This window comes from Pezoporus flaviventris, unplaced genomic scaffold (assembly GCF_033815535.1).
Source record: "Pezoporus flaviventris isolate CSIRO_AGI_PZ_B2104156 unplaced genomic scaffold, CSIRO_AGI_Pfla_v1 ptg000005l, whole genome shotgun sequence".
Lineage (NCBI taxonomy): Eukaryota > Metazoa > Chordata > Aves > Psittaciformes > Psittacidae > Pezoporus > Pezoporus flaviventris.
Genome location: NW_026892553.1, coordinates 3,771,504 through 3,785,866, shown reverse-complemented (window position 1 = coordinate 3,785,866; position 14,363 = coordinate 3,771,504). Strand labels below are relative to the sequence as shown.

Below are 14,363 nucleotides of genomic sequence, written 5' to 3'. Positions count from 1 at the left end.
CTCACATATTGGGTGCTAAAGCTGTGAATGCCATTTTCCAGAAGACACCTGATTTTTCCTTCTCTTCCTCCTTTTGGACCTGAGCATTCTGTTTTCAATGGTTTGAGCCTTTCTTCAAAATGATAAACCATTACAAAGCTTCAGCTAGAAACATTCTGAAACACTTAGAGGCAAACCAGTGTGTGTGGTGTTGGTTTTGTGACAGCAAAACCAGAGGCTTGTTCGCTTAGTGAGCAATTTGTTCTTGAGATCTACGCTTCAACTACCAAGGTGGAAAAGAAACTTGTTCAAAAAAGCCTCTCCAACTGATCACCCAGAGGATGGGGCAGGTAGCAGAAGCTGGCATTAGTGATGCTCCCCATTCTGGTTTGGCAGCCTTGATGATAAAGGTAAGACTGGTGAGCTACAGTTTAGGGTCTGGTAAAGGAGACAAAAATGGACACACCATAAGGGGTTTCACTCTTGCCAGTTGTGTAGTGATGTAGGCAGTAACCCTCTTCCTAGGTATTTTATTGTTAGATGACTAATGCTTTTGCAATTCTAAGCTTTATGCCTTCTAGTAGGCTGCATGTGCCATAAGGTCGATTTGTCATTAAACCAGTGCTGTGTTTAAAGAGTTTGAGAAGCTGTCCGCATATTGTCCTCCTGCTTGTCTGAGGTAATCTACTGAGTTCTTTCTTGTTGATTGATTCAGGGCTTCCTGGAATCAAAGGCTTGATGGGGGATGTAGGTCCACAAGGCCCTGCTGGTATGAAAGGCTTCCCAGGTCTTGATGGTGCTCCAGGATCTCCTGGGGAAAGAGGATTCTTAGGGCCACCTGGGCCTTTTGGTCAAGATGGGCGTCCAGGTTTCTCTGGGCCAAAAGGTATGTATTCTGCTATGGAGGTAGTCTGGGATTACTGGGCCCATGGAAAAAATAACCTTGTTAATACTGATTTTAGGCCTGACTTGTCAGAAGAGAATCCCGACTAGTGGTGGAAGGTATTTGTTTTGCTGCTGAGTTATGAATTACAAATGATAGCTTTAATTATCCAATTGTGGTCATAAGGAGATCTATCTTAAAGGCCTCAGGCCCTTATGGAAAAAGCATTGTGTAAATCAAGGTAGAAAATCAAGAAATTTGAAGAAGAGACAAGCACTAAACAAAATGTATAGAAGGGAGAGAATGAAGCACAAAGCAAATGGGAAGTACAGCCTTGCTATCTGCATGGTCATTAAGCAGCAATGCAGTAGTTGGCTACATGGAGAATTCAGAGTTGTTTGAGGGGGAGAGCAATAGGGCTATGTAACTGCATGTTGACTGGAAATCAATTGGGTTTTGGTCTCCAGTGGAAACAGGACCAGGCTCTCGAAGGTGAATGCGAAAGCGCAGGTCAAAAGTACCATCATTTGGAGACCTGTAAGAAGAAGGGGCCGTTATGTGCTTGTGCCATGAAGTTTAACCACCCAGTATTGGGTGGTTGGCCAGCCCCATGCTGCCTTCACCTACCAGCCAGGTGAGTGTGCAGTGTACCGGAAGAACTAATTTTCCCTTTCCGTTTCTCAACTTCCCTGTGCAGGTGAGAAAGGGTCCTCTGGCCTGCTTGGTTTCCCTGGCATGCCAGGCCTGCCTGGTGTCCCTGGCGTGAATGGGTTTAAAGGAACTCCTGGCACAGCTGGAGGAAAAGGGAGCCCTGGAATTGTAGGACTTCAAGGTCAAAAAGGTGAGAAGCAGGTGGCTGTGCAGAGAGGGACTTAGGAGGCCCTTCCGCCTCCTTCTGTATTTGATGTTTTCTTCTAGATAATGTTTTCTTTTCCTCCTGGTGAAGTACTTTGGCCTGGTTGCCGAAGATGCTGAGCACTTACTGGTGAATTCACATCTGGAGACACAGAAGTTCTGGTTTTGTCTGCCAGCTCCTAGTGTTGTACCCTGTCTATGTTGGATTATTTTGCAAGGAGATTTCCTCACTTATTTCTTCAGGTGACAGAGGTGATGTGGGTCCACCTGGTCTTCCAGTCCTTGGGCCTCCAGAGCAGGCACTGCAGTTCAAAGGGGACAAAGGAGATCCTGGATTAGCTGGACTTGGAGGGTTCCCTGGGCCTAGAGGTATTTCACGTTGCAGTTATTTGCTGGTATTGGTTGTTCAGTAACTGCTTGTTCTCACTGCAGTGTGGTCTGGCTGTTGACAGTGCCTGCAGTAGCACTGTTTTCTGTTCTGCCATTCACATTCTAGCAAGATTTGCCTATGGCAGTTCTGAATTTTGAGAAAACACTTTTGCTTTGAGGCTCTGTTCTGCAAAGCTAATTCCGTCCTTCCTCTTCCTTAAGGGGAGCTTTGGGGAACAGGGCGGTTGGTCCAAATATGCTGAAATGTCTGTGTAATGAAGTGAAATAAAAGTAAAAGCGTGACCAGCAGGTCAAAGGAGGTGATCCTCCTCTACTCTGCTCTCGTGAGACCTCACTTGGAGCATTGTGTGCAGTTCTGGTGTCCTCAACATAAAAAGGACATGGAACTGTTGGAACAAGTCCAGAGGAGGCCATGAGGATGATCAGGGGCTGGAGCACCTCCTGTATGAAGACAGGCTGAGGAAGTTGGGGCTGTTCAGCCTGGAGAAGAGAAGGCTGCGTGGAGACCTTATAGCAGCCTTCCAGTGTCTGAAGGGGGCTATAGGGATGCTGGGGAGGGACTCTTCACTAGGGACTGTAGTGACAGGACAAGGGGTAACAGGTTAAGACTTAAACAGGGGAAGTTTAGATTGGATATAAGGAGGAAATTCTTTACTGTGAGGGTGGTGAGGCACTGGAATGGGTTGCCCAGGGAGGTTGTGAATGCTCCATCCCTGGCAGTGTTCAAGGCCTTGGATGAGATGGTTTAGTGTGAGGTGTCCCTGCCTATGGCAGGGGGGTTGGAACTGGATGATCTGAATGTCCTTTCCAACCCTAACTATTCTATGATTCTAATGAAATGAAGTGACACTCCTTTGTATAAACCAGGTGATAAAGGAATCCCAGGAAGCCGTGGACAGCCTGGTCTCCCTGGTCCAATTGGGTCAGCAAGCAAAGAGAGAGGTCTTCGTGGTGACCTGGGCTTCCCTGGTCCACCTGGGCAGCCTGGGCTGCCAGGACAGAAGGGTACACACGGTATCACTGGATTTCCAGGAATGCCGGGAGAAAGGGTAAATACCTTATTAAGTATCTTCTTCTTCTCCAAGTAGTCTCAGGAAGGTCCTGTGTTCTAATTGGTGCTTCCTTACAAAGCTTCCAGATTGTTTCTGTTTGGCTCATACTGTTGAAGGACAATTTGGACATTCTTCCTCCAGCTTTGCAGTCTGTTATCCCACACAACCCAGACTTGGAACAGCAAGAATAAAAAGCAAGAGCTAATTTTGGTTGTTTTTTTAAGGGTTCAGATGGTATCACAGGAGCACTTGGATTCCCAGGACCTATTGGCCTCCCTGGCCCAAAGGGTAAGAAATCTTTCACAGTGTACATGATCATTTTGTACACACAGTACTAATATTCATGACTGAAATGAATGAGTAGTGTTCTAAAAATGGCTCTCAGTGTTTGACTCTGAAGTTCATGTCCGCTTGTAAGGGGCTTCATTCAGATGAGACCAGTCCCAAGCCTAAATACTTTATGGCCACAGCACTGTGTGAAGCGTGTTGGACAGGATGAGGGGCACCCTTCTCTTCTCCTTGTGTCAAAAGTGTAAAAGACAGGGTGTTGTGGAATTAGCCTGAAATGTTTGTCTTATCAAGCATTTGCATGAGTGAGTTTGCATCCACTGCTGTTTATGAGCATTTTCAAATTCAGGTACATCACTTACTATTATTGCTCCTTGGATCTGAAGTATGGGCATGGTTTATTTTCATAAATAAGGGTACTGAGCAGCCCTGAAAGCTGCTTCCCAGAGTCAGTTGTGCTCTTTCTCTTCCAGGTGACCAGGGAGAGACTGTTGGCATTCCTGGCATTGCTGGAGCAAAAGGAGAGCGAGGGGACCCGGGGTTCCCAGGTGAAGTAGCTCTTGATTGCTCACTTCAAGAGTGAAAACGTCTAGAGTTTAAACAGGATTTAGCATTGCCCAATTTGGGCATTTTTGTAATCGATGTATTCAAAAACTTTAATCCTCTCCTGGAAGCGAGATTTAAGGAGTCTAGAATCCAGGAGGAGTACATAACTGGATTATGATGAACACGTCTGAGAACAGCCCAGTTCCAGTGCTGGGTCCCACTTCACTTCTTGAGGTGGAACTTGTGAGCTTACACTGGTATTTGTCATCCAGGAGTCCAGTCCAGGGCCCAGACCATGGCTGAGCAGACACCCGTGCTGCAGCCTCAGCAAAACGTGTTTCTCATTCTCTTCACACCTTCCCCCAGTTTGACTTGTGCTCTACCATGCTGTTTGTTTTTATCCTTTCAGGAGAGAGGGGGAGAGAAGGACCCAAGGGTGAACCAGGCTACCCAGGAAATACTGGGGTGAATGGACCCAAAGGTGGCCCAGGAGATCTTGGCCAAGAAGGACCAGCAGGTATGGGACTTGGCATCTAAGTTCTGCGGTTCGGGGTATGATGGTGGAACAGCAGCACCTTAGCCCTGGTTGGTCTGCCTTAGCCAAGGCTTAAACAAGCAGGTTGACAAGATGATGAGGATTGCCTTTGACATCAGTGTAAGGTGTCACCTTATCCAGTTGTGAATGATCCTGTGGGTCAAACATGTGGTAAATCCTGCACAATCGAAACCTAAAGGAATTCCTTTGGCAAACAGGGAAGACCTCTGTTAGATACCTGGTCTTGAACACTGCCAGGGATGGAGCATTCACAACCTCCCTGGGCAACCCATTCCAGTGCTTCACCACCCGAACAGGAAAGAATTTCCTCCTTATATCCAATCTCAACTTCCCCTGTTTAAGTTTTAACCCATTACCCCTTGTCCTGTCACTACAGTCCCTAATGAAGAGTCCCTCCCCAGCATCCCTATAGGCCCCCTTGCCTTGGGTGATACGGTTTAGTGTGAGGTGTCCCTGCCCATGGCAGGGGGGTCGGAACTAGATGATCTTAAGATCCTTTCCAACCCTAACTATTCTATGATTCTATACAAGCAGTAGCAGCTTCTTTGGAGCTGCTCTAAAATCTTCCATTGCAACACTTCTGTTCATTCCCTCCCAAACTCACCCAAAGGGATGGCTACGAGTGTCTATGGGTCGTGGTGTGACAGGTAGATCCTCAAATTGTTATCAAGATTAAAGGTGGGAGAACAGTTATTGAATGTTTTGTTTGAAAAGCAATGGTTCAGCACATGAACTGTTCCAGTGTATCACTCAGTGCATGGTGGAGAATGTCGTTGCTATGATTAAGAAAAAGCTATCAAACAGTTTGGAAAGTGCTCTGCTGGTAGTGGTAGTGAGGAGAGATTTGGATCTAGTTTACTTTATCTAAAGAGTAGTGTATTCACCCATCTTACGAGTTAAGTGCAGGAACAGAAGCTGTAAGAGGGAGCTATGAGCTGTTCCAGCCTGCATGTGTAATACAGGGGCTTTTTTCTTCTTGGTTTTAGGAATCCCTGGAAATGCTGGGCCGAGAGGAACCCCTGGGCCACCAGGACCTCCAGGGCAGCCAGGGTCTGTTGGATTCCCTGGAGCTCGTGGAACAGCAGGACCTAAGGGTATATCTGGAGCCTGCAAATGGAGGGGAGAAACTGGGTCAGAAAACTAGGGTTTCAGCCAAGCGTATGAGCAGGCAGGCAGACAGCACTCTGATGTGTGGGCCAGCTGTGCGTGGGAAACCAGCTCCTTTCCTGGCAATGTTAGTGCAGGCACCAGCTGCTTGAAATGAGCAGAGAAGTGGTTGGAAAGGGAGAGGCTCTCCCGTGATTTGGATCACTGATGGGTGTTCTCTGAGGGTAAAACCAACGGGAGCAGTGGGAAGAGTTTCCATGACGGGAGCCTGTGTGAGGGAACCCTTTACATGGTGTCCCCCTTCCCCTGTGTGTCAGGTTTCTCATATATTTTGTAGTCTCCACAAAACATCCTACCTGGATTATTTGCTTAGTTGCTCACTTTTGTCTTCCCCACTGTCCCTTCAGGGTTTCATGGATTTCCAGGTTTAAATGGCCTGAATGGCTTGCCAGGCACAAAAGGATCTCCTGGAACACCAGGTAAAGGAAATGTGTAGTAAAGTCATAGCTGGGGAAATGCATACACTGGTCCATCAGAAGAGCAGGTTTTTCTCTACAAAATTCCCCTATTTCACCCAGTTCTGGATTTAATCATAACATGAAAAAAACCATCAGGATACAGAAATGTGCATGAACAAAGTCTTTAATGCCAGTGAGAGTCAGATGCAGCCTGTGGGGTTGAAGAGGTTTTTCTGGTGACGGTTCTCCTTGAATTCCTGAAGGACTGTGTCACTGCTGCAAAGTTGATGGGATGAAATCACAGAACTCTTCCCTTTTCAAGGGATGTTTGATTTTAGCAGGGCAATATCTTCTCTCAGCATCTTGCAGATTGTGTAAGTTCACTGCACAACCTGAGGCATCAAATCTTTTTCTGTTGCTCTACTGAAAACAGCAGAGAGAGTACTAAAAGGCGAATTGCTTTATTGCAGCTCAGCTTCTGTAGTAATTTAGCTGCTACTAGGCAATTTGAATGGGATCTCTTATCTTTGCTAACCATGTTTAATCAGGTCTGAGTGAAGCTGGACTGAAAGGCCCTGCAGGTCTCCCAGGTCCAAAGGGTGAAGAGGGTTCTCCAGGCTTGGGCAGAGGACCTGCAGGATTCCCTGGACCAAAAGGCTCATCAGGAGACACGGGTAAATGCTGATGTTCTGGAAGCCTAGCAGTATTGCAGCTCAGGTTAATGTGTGGCATGGTCAGCAGAATTACCAAAGAGGACTCCTGAAGCCACGGAGGTGGTTAGTAGTTTGACAGGTAAATGTTAAACCTGTGATGTGGCTATATATTTGAGAAGCAGTGGGTTACACAGTTCTTACAGTATCTGTATCTCTCCTGAACAGCAGAATGTGTGATATTCCCCCTCATGCAGTGAGATGTCTCTTTGTTCTCCTCAATGTAAATGCTATTCAGCCTCTGCTTCTGTCCATATCTGTGAAGATCACTGAAGAGCTCTGGGTCTGCTCTCACTTTGCATTTCTTGTTCTAGGTCCCCCCGGTCCTGTGGGACTGCCTGGCTTGCCAGGAGCACCTGGAGCTTCTACTCCTTCTGATATACGTGGCAGACCTGGGGATGCTGGCCATCCAGGAACTGATGGGAGCTCAGGTATGAAGAGAGGCCTCTTGAGCAGAGCAGACTAACTGAGACGATTACTGTTCCTTTATGTACTTCATTTGAAGAGCTCTAAGGGGAAATGACTTGGATGAGTACTGTCACTTTAATACCCTGGGTTTTGGGTTAGGGATTGAGAGAGTTCTCTTTCCAATTCCTCTTATTGAATCTTGGTATAATTTAGCCTGTTATTAAAGCTCTCTGGTCCATGTTCATTTCACCTATTGTGGTACTGATTTGGGCATTAAGGTAGGGACTTTGGTCCAGCATTGTATGTCCAAATTTGGACACCAGCTCCATTTTGGACTGTGGTTTCCACAGCTGTAAGCAGAGGCTCTGTGTGAAGTTTAGAAGTGTCCTATCTGATCTGGGAAGCAGCAAAGCTTCATTGCTCCTTAAGAGGCACTTGCTGAATAACTGTTGTTAAAAGGGCTTAAAAGTTTGAGATCTAAGTGGATGTAGGTGCTGGGGTCTGGTTCTTTTCCTCTGGGAGGGCACCTCTGGAAATACAGACACCCAAGCAATGACTGTCCTCTACAGACACGCACCAGCATTGTGGTGCCAGATGGCACCAGCATTTACTTTGCCCCGGGAGCAATTGTGTGAATTACCTTTGCTGTCTCTAGGTCTTCCAGGTCCTCCAGGCCCACGAGGACCCCCTGGCCCAGCTTCTGACCAAGGTGACACTGGCAACCCAGGTTTCCCTGGTGTTCCTGGCTTGCGAGGCAGTAAGGGCGATGTGGGACCCCCTGGCCCAATTGGACTCCCTGGGGCATCTGGACTCAAAGGTAATCCTGCCCTGAAAGGATCTGGGTATGGTCTGGCAGCTGTCACCTTGATGGTATGAATGGCTGTCGTGTGGTTAGTGTGACCCTGCTCAGGTGTCAGCACTGCTGAGCTTGTTGTCTAAGTCGTCCCTTTCAGCCCCTGCAGGTTTTACCTACTGCCTCCAAAGGCAGCAGAGTGAGGGCAGCTCCACCTGCTCTTCAGTGTGTTCCTAATGATGTTTTTCTCTTCTCTTTGTTCACTTGCATATGCTGTTTCATTCCACCTATCATGTATGCTCAGAGGCATAGTGTGGTGGATTTAGCTCTCCACAAGAGGCTAAGGGGATTGTTGTGGGCTAAGGCTGAGAGCAGCTTGCTTTCTCTTTGGTCTCTGCCAGGGAAGATGAGAGGACAGCTGCAAACAAACTCTAGCAGCAAGGTTTCAAAGAAACCACACACCTCAAAAGCCAGGTTCTTCACTATTGCAAGGTGAAGAACTGCATGCTGCCCTTGTGGGCTGGCAGATCCCCATCCCTCTGTGCTGTGCCTAGAGATGCATTACAAGTAGAAATGATGTCTACTCCTCAAAACCTTTCCCTGGTTACCCAAGGAAGGGGAAGAATACTTCAATAAAGTGTGGTTATGTAGCAGTGGAAATTCTTGTGTTGAGGCTCTGCAGCCATTCTGGACATCGGAATGGGCACAGGATTCCTTAGGGTCATGGTCCCTCTCCATCTCAGAGCTGAAATGCTGCTGCCATTGCTGCCACCAGCGTGTTTCTCAGTGCCCCGGCTGTGGGTCAGGATCAGGACCCTCTGCTTAGTGCCTGAGGTCTTTAGCTGTGTTTCTTTGCAGGTATAAGAGGTGAGCCTGGCCTTATGGGGATGCCAGGTAAAGATGGGCCTGTGGGGGATCCTGGTTACCCTGGGCTGAAAGGTGAAATGGGCCGTCGAGGTGAGTGCTGGGGGTTTGAACTTGTACTTTATTGCACATGGCTTGGGCTGGGGAAGATTTCAGAGCTCCCTTCATGGGCTTACCTGGGGGACTTAGTTTCTTAGAGACTGAAATAAATCAGAAAGAGCTCGACATGCCACTTCTCACAAAGATGCCCAGTGCTGATGTACTAAGGCAGTCTCAGGTTAACACACTGCTCCTTTGTGTCAGTGTTATCACCAAACCTGAATCTTCATGTGGGGTACTTACACTGTCATTTGCACCATGTGCAGGTCTCCCTGGCCGACAAGGGGCTCCAGGTATCACCCCACAGCCAGAAGAAGTCACAGCCCCTGCAGGCTTACCTGGTCTGCCAGGAATTGATGGTGTGCCTGGCTTTGATGGAGATCCTGGATTCCAGGGCCCAGCTGGAAAACCAGGTAAGAAGTACACTCAGACCACTGAAATGCTGGCCTTCTGGAAGAACATCACCACTTTCTCAAATGATTTAGAAAGCTTTACAGGTTTTCCTACTAAAGGAAGTAATTCCAGCAAAATACAGATAGCATGTTTTATTATTATTAGAATGTACTTGATAAATTCCATTCATGCACTTTTATAGTGTTTTTAATTAGGTTTCCAGCATTGGCTGCAGCAGCCTGTGCCATAGCTGATGTGATGCCAGCTTTGGTACTAGCAGGTGGAGTGGTCATGAAAATGATTTACCACTGAGAATCATTTGAACTGCCACTTAGATGCTATAGCTTGAGAAGTGCTGGGAGCTTCAGCCTGCACCACTGTGGTTCCTGCTGTTTGGCAAAGCAAGTTGGGTGGCTCCTGCACCAGGTGGCTCTCCTGGGCCCACGATTCCTTCCTCAGCTCTGCCACTGAGGGAGTTTAAATGTTAGTATAGGGAGTAACCGCTGAGTGAGCCTTTGTTAATGCTGGGCAGGCAATTGGGTAACAGGTGCTGCAGAGCAGGGAAAAGAGAGGTGTGTTGGGAAATGATTTATACTATTTTTAATGCCCAGTCTGTACAGAAGTTGTGCAAATGTTCACCCATCTGTTTCCCATGTTTCTTTATACTAACTTTCCCCATTACTGATCACACGCTCAGTATCTGGTTCTGTGCAATTCCCTCCCTCCTCTTTATACCATTCTGTTGTATTTTAACTTGTAACTTCCTGAACACTTACTGTTGGTTCGTCCAACCCATGCCAGAGCTTTCTGGTTTGGGGTCAGGACAGCCCTGAATGGATTCTGAACATCCATAGGCAGACACCTCCTGTTAGATACCACTAAATTCTAAGCCTTTGTATTTTGAACACCCTTCACTGCCCTGAGACTTCTTAGAGATTGGTCAGTCAGATGCACATCATTGAATATTGGGAAAGGTGAAGAGACAGGTTCATTGAGATCAAATCAATGGCTTTAATTATACATCATATTTTCTGGAATATGATTGCTGAAGTGAAGTCATTAGTATGAAGAAGAAACAATGATAGCAATAATTGTATTTGATTTCAGGTGCAAAAGGTTTGCCAGGAAGATCAGGTTTGAAAGGACGTGATGGTTTACCTGGATCACCTGGCACAATTGGGGATCCAGGACCTTCGGGTGCCCCAGGCCCACAGGGATTTGAAGGTAATTTTATGCTGTGGGAGCACAGATCAGAGGGGTGCAATCAGTAGAGTTCCGTTTGCTCCCGGTTCTGCAGAGACCCTCTCCAGCAAGCAGCAGCCTTAGGAAGACCAGGGGATGCACATGGCCTTGTGCCTTGTATCTGCAATGAAGTCATTTAAATCTTCAGTGAGGAAGATGATGTCACTTGTCACTGCTGGTGTTTCCCTGGTACAGTTCTGAGCATCTTTTGGGTTTAATGTTTTGCGGATGTGGGACTCACCTCGAAGATCTAAAGGAGCCATATGGCTTTGACAGTGACCACTGCTGTGAGGGGTGGGTAGCAGAGGGAAGGCACAGTGACAGAGAGAAGGGTTGGATTCTGCCATAGACTTGTAAAACTTTTGGCTTTCTGTATCAAAGGAATATCATCATGAAGAGCACTGTAACAAAAATGAATTTATTAGGTTTTGGTTGGTACTTAGAGATCCTGAGAATTATTGTACTGTGTGGATATGTGCTAAGACAGTGACACCAGAGTTTGGGGGCAAAGAGATGAAATGAAACGAGGTAGGAAACAGGCAGGTGCTACTGTGAAATGGCTGCTTTTGGAAGTGCAAAGTCTGGTTATTTATGTAACAACCATCAAATCCTGGGTTCCTCGTTGTCCCAGACTGACATGAACACAATGGCAGCAATGCCAAAACTGGGTACAGACCCAGCTGATGTGAGCACTGCAGATCAGTAACAGCGACTCCTTTTCTGTCTTCTAGGTGTTGCTGGGAAGCCGGGCTTGCTTGGTTTGCCAGGAATGCCCGGTCGGAGCGTGGGTGTTGGATACACGTTAGTGAAGCACAGCCAGTCAGACCAAATCCCACCTTGTCCCACAGGAATGAATAAGCTGTGGGATGGCTACAGCTTATTGTACGTGGAGGGGCAGGAAAAGTCACACAACCAGGATCTTGGTGAGCTGACAGATTTCTCTCAGGCATGAACAATGTAGGGCAAAACCCTGTTTCAAATGAGCAGTCTCTGCTGGGAGCAGCATCACTTGTGCCGTCCCCCACCACTCCTCTGGTGTGTCCCAGCTGCAGCACTGGCAGATGCTCAGTGTGACCACTCCTCCCATTTTCCAGGTTTTGCTGGCTCGTGCTTGCCTCGCTTCAGCACCATGCCTTTTATTTACTGCAACGTCAACGAAGTGTGCTACTACGCCAGCCGCAATGACAAGTCCTACTGGCTCTCCACCACTGCTCCCATCCCCATGATGCCGGTGGACAGCGGCCAGATCCCGCAGTACATCAGCCGCTGCTCTGTGTGTGAGGCACCGTCCCAGGCCGTGGCTGTGCACAGCCAGGACATCACCATCCCACAGTGCCCCCTCGGTTGGCGCAGCCTATGGATAGGATACTCCTTCCTTATGGTAAGGGTACTGTTGCTAAGGTAAAGGCAGCTTTAAACACTTCTAGATGTCCTCTTTGATTAGGTGACTGAGACTGTATTCTGTGAGTTGCTTACAGGGAACTAGAGCCCTGTAACTTCCTCACCTCATGCATGTCTTCCTTATCAGCTGGCCTGCTGCAGGCTTTCCAGGTTTGTTCTCATTCACTGTGCTGCTCAAGCTCAGTAGTACCGTTGACATAGTACTGTATTGTCACAAATACTCTTTGCTCTTCAAACCTTTAAATATGGAAATGCTAATCAAGCTACTGCATCGTCTTAATCCCCTCTCTTAGTAGAAAAAGTAGAACATTTTCCACTGCACTCTCCTAGAAGCTTATTAGTGTTAAGAGTGGTAGAAAACAATGAAGTCAGCATTATTGTTCCCAAATTTTCCCATCTTGCAAGGGACGAGCTGGTTTTCCTTTGTAGACTCAGCCCATGCACATGCCTTTGCTTCTTCCCTGTGAGGGTGCTGAGGCGCTGGCACTGGGTGCCCAGAGAAGCTGTGGCTGCCCCATCCCTGGCAGTGCTCAAGGCCAGGTTGGACACAGGGGCTGGGAGCAAGCTGCTCTAGTGGAAGGTGTCCCTGCCCATGGCAGGGGTTGGAGTTGGATGAGCTTTAAGGCCCCTTCAACCCAAACCAGTCTGGGATTTTGTGATGATTTACCTCTGTCCCTGACTCAGAACAGGTACACACAGCCCAGCTGTAGCTGTGGATGACTGTTTTATTCCTTTTAACAATGCAACTGGAGGACTCCCCTCTTTCCCTCCCACTCTGTTCCTTCACACTCCTCCTAATCACCATCTTTCTTTCAGCATACCGCGGCTGGTGCAGAAGGTGGAGGCCAGTCCCTCGTCTCCCCTGGCTCTTGCCTGGAGGATTTCCGTGCTACTCCCTTCATTGAATGCAACGGGGCGCGGGGAACGTGCCATTACTTTGCAAACAAGTACAGCTTCTGGCTGACGACGGTTGAGCAGTCGCAGCAGTTTGTCAGTGCTCCTCCCTCAGAAACTCTGAAAGCAGGACAGCTTCGAACGCGGGTCAGCCGCTGCCAAGTGTGCATGAAGAACTTGTAGTAACCAAAATGCAGTAACAGCCTTTGTTACCTAAGACTAGCCACCCCTGAAGTGAAGGAGGATAAGTTCATAGACCTGTTTGTGTGGGGTTGATGGGTGAATCAAGACAGCCAGCATTCTACAGCAGTCAAGTGTGAAGTCCGGGAGTTTGACTGCACACAGAGGAGGGAAACACCAGTGCTCCGAAACCTCTTTTCTCACGGAATATGGTGCTATGCTTTTACTGCAGTGGGGTTTTCCCCTCAGTTATGGCTACCTCAGCAAGACTATGCGCATTCCTTATTCAGACTGAAGAGTAGCTGATGTCTCTCATTGCACCGCTCCTCTGTCCAAGAGAGACTTCTCATAGAATCCTATGAGCCTTCAAGATCATATGACTTACCAAAAGTTACGCTTTACTGGTGTCTTTGCAAGCAGTATTTGGTCTAGTGTTAGGGAATGAAGGCTTATTCTCCTATGAAATACAGAGCTAGCTGCAATTCATCCATGTATTGCATGTGACTTAGAAGCACTGAGCATTAACGGCTGGCAACTGATTTACTTAGGATGACTCAAAGATTAATCTGGTTTGCTTTGCTTAGTAAACAGATGAGCTGTTCTTTCCTTCACAGCCATAGAAAAAGGGGTCCACTCATGTTTAATAAAAGGACAGAGGCAGAAAGCCACAATTTGGTATACAGTCAAAATCCTAAACTTATCTGTAACTCCGATTGCCTCTATCAATATCTCAAGATTTTTCTCTCTATTCTCCTCTGTGTATTTAAATACCATGAAAATGCTTTATTGGCATCAGCCAATACACTCCTATCAATCACTTTACAACACTCTAGTAACATTTTGGCTGGGTTGTTTTGTTTGTAGCATTGCTGCCTTGCCCCAGGAAGGTACAGTACCATCCCATCCCAAACTGAAGGATTTAATGGAACAGTTTCTAAACTGAGACTCCAGATTAGCAGCTCGAGGCTCAATTTTGTAAACATGGATGTAGCTGAACTTGCTTTCCTTTTTTAAAACCATCGTTTTCTTTCTCACAAGCTCGTTGGTTAGAGGCTGTTCCAGTTCTTTGGGCCAAACTCTTCCTTAGACAGGGCTCAGGTGACAGCAAGCAATGAATTACTATTGTAAATAGTATTTTAAAATCAAAGCTAAGGGTCAGCAGTTTGGCACCAAGAACACAAAACAGCTGAGAAACTTGGGAAGGCCCAGGCTCTTATAGACACTGCTCTCAGTTTACACTGAGATGTACTCTTAGCTTGCTCTTC

At 47.2% G+C, this 14,363-nt stretch overlaps 1 protein-coding gene across 1 annotated transcript in view; it reads left to right on the top strand.

Moving 5' to 3' along the window:
* COL4A6 (collagen type IV alpha 6 chain) overlaps positions 1 to 13,943 on the top strand; it is a 121,555-nt gene extending 107,612 nt beyond the window's left edge. The window contains exons 28-45 of the mRNA XM_061445708.1: positions 695 to 865; positions 1,560 to 1,703; positions 1,961 to 2,086; positions 2,975 to 3,156; positions 3,384 to 3,447; positions 3,921 to 3,995; positions 4,403 to 4,510; positions 5,536 to 5,643; positions 6,064 to 6,135; positions 6,663 to 6,788; positions 7,139 to 7,255; positions 7,888 to 8,049; positions 8,884 to 8,982; positions 9,255 to 9,401; positions 10,489 to 10,605; positions 11,355 to 11,546; positions 11,718 to 12,004; positions 12,841 to 13,943. Coding sequence (XP_061301692.1) covers positions 695 to 865; positions 1,560 to 1,703; positions 1,961 to 2,086; positions 2,975 to 3,156; positions 3,384 to 3,447; positions 3,921 to 3,995; positions 4,403 to 4,510; positions 5,536 to 5,643; positions 6,064 to 6,135; positions 6,663 to 6,788; positions 7,139 to 7,255; positions 7,888 to 8,049; positions 8,884 to 8,982; positions 9,255 to 9,401; positions 10,489 to 10,605; positions 11,355 to 11,546; positions 11,718 to 12,004; positions 12,841 to 13,101 — 2,558 coding nt within the window. The 3' untranslated portion in view covers positions 13,102 to 13,943. The remainder of the gene's footprint in view (positions 1 to 694; positions 866 to 1,559; positions 1,704 to 1,960; positions 2,087 to 2,974; positions 3,157 to 3,383; positions 3,448 to 3,920; positions 3,996 to 4,402; positions 4,511 to 5,535; positions 5,644 to 6,063; positions 6,136 to 6,662; positions 6,789 to 7,138; positions 7,256 to 7,887; positions 8,050 to 8,883; positions 8,983 to 9,254; positions 9,402 to 10,488; positions 10,606 to 11,354; positions 11,547 to 11,717; positions 12,005 to 12,840) is intronic.
* The last annotated feature ends 420 nt before the right edge of the window (positions 13,944 to 14,363 follow it).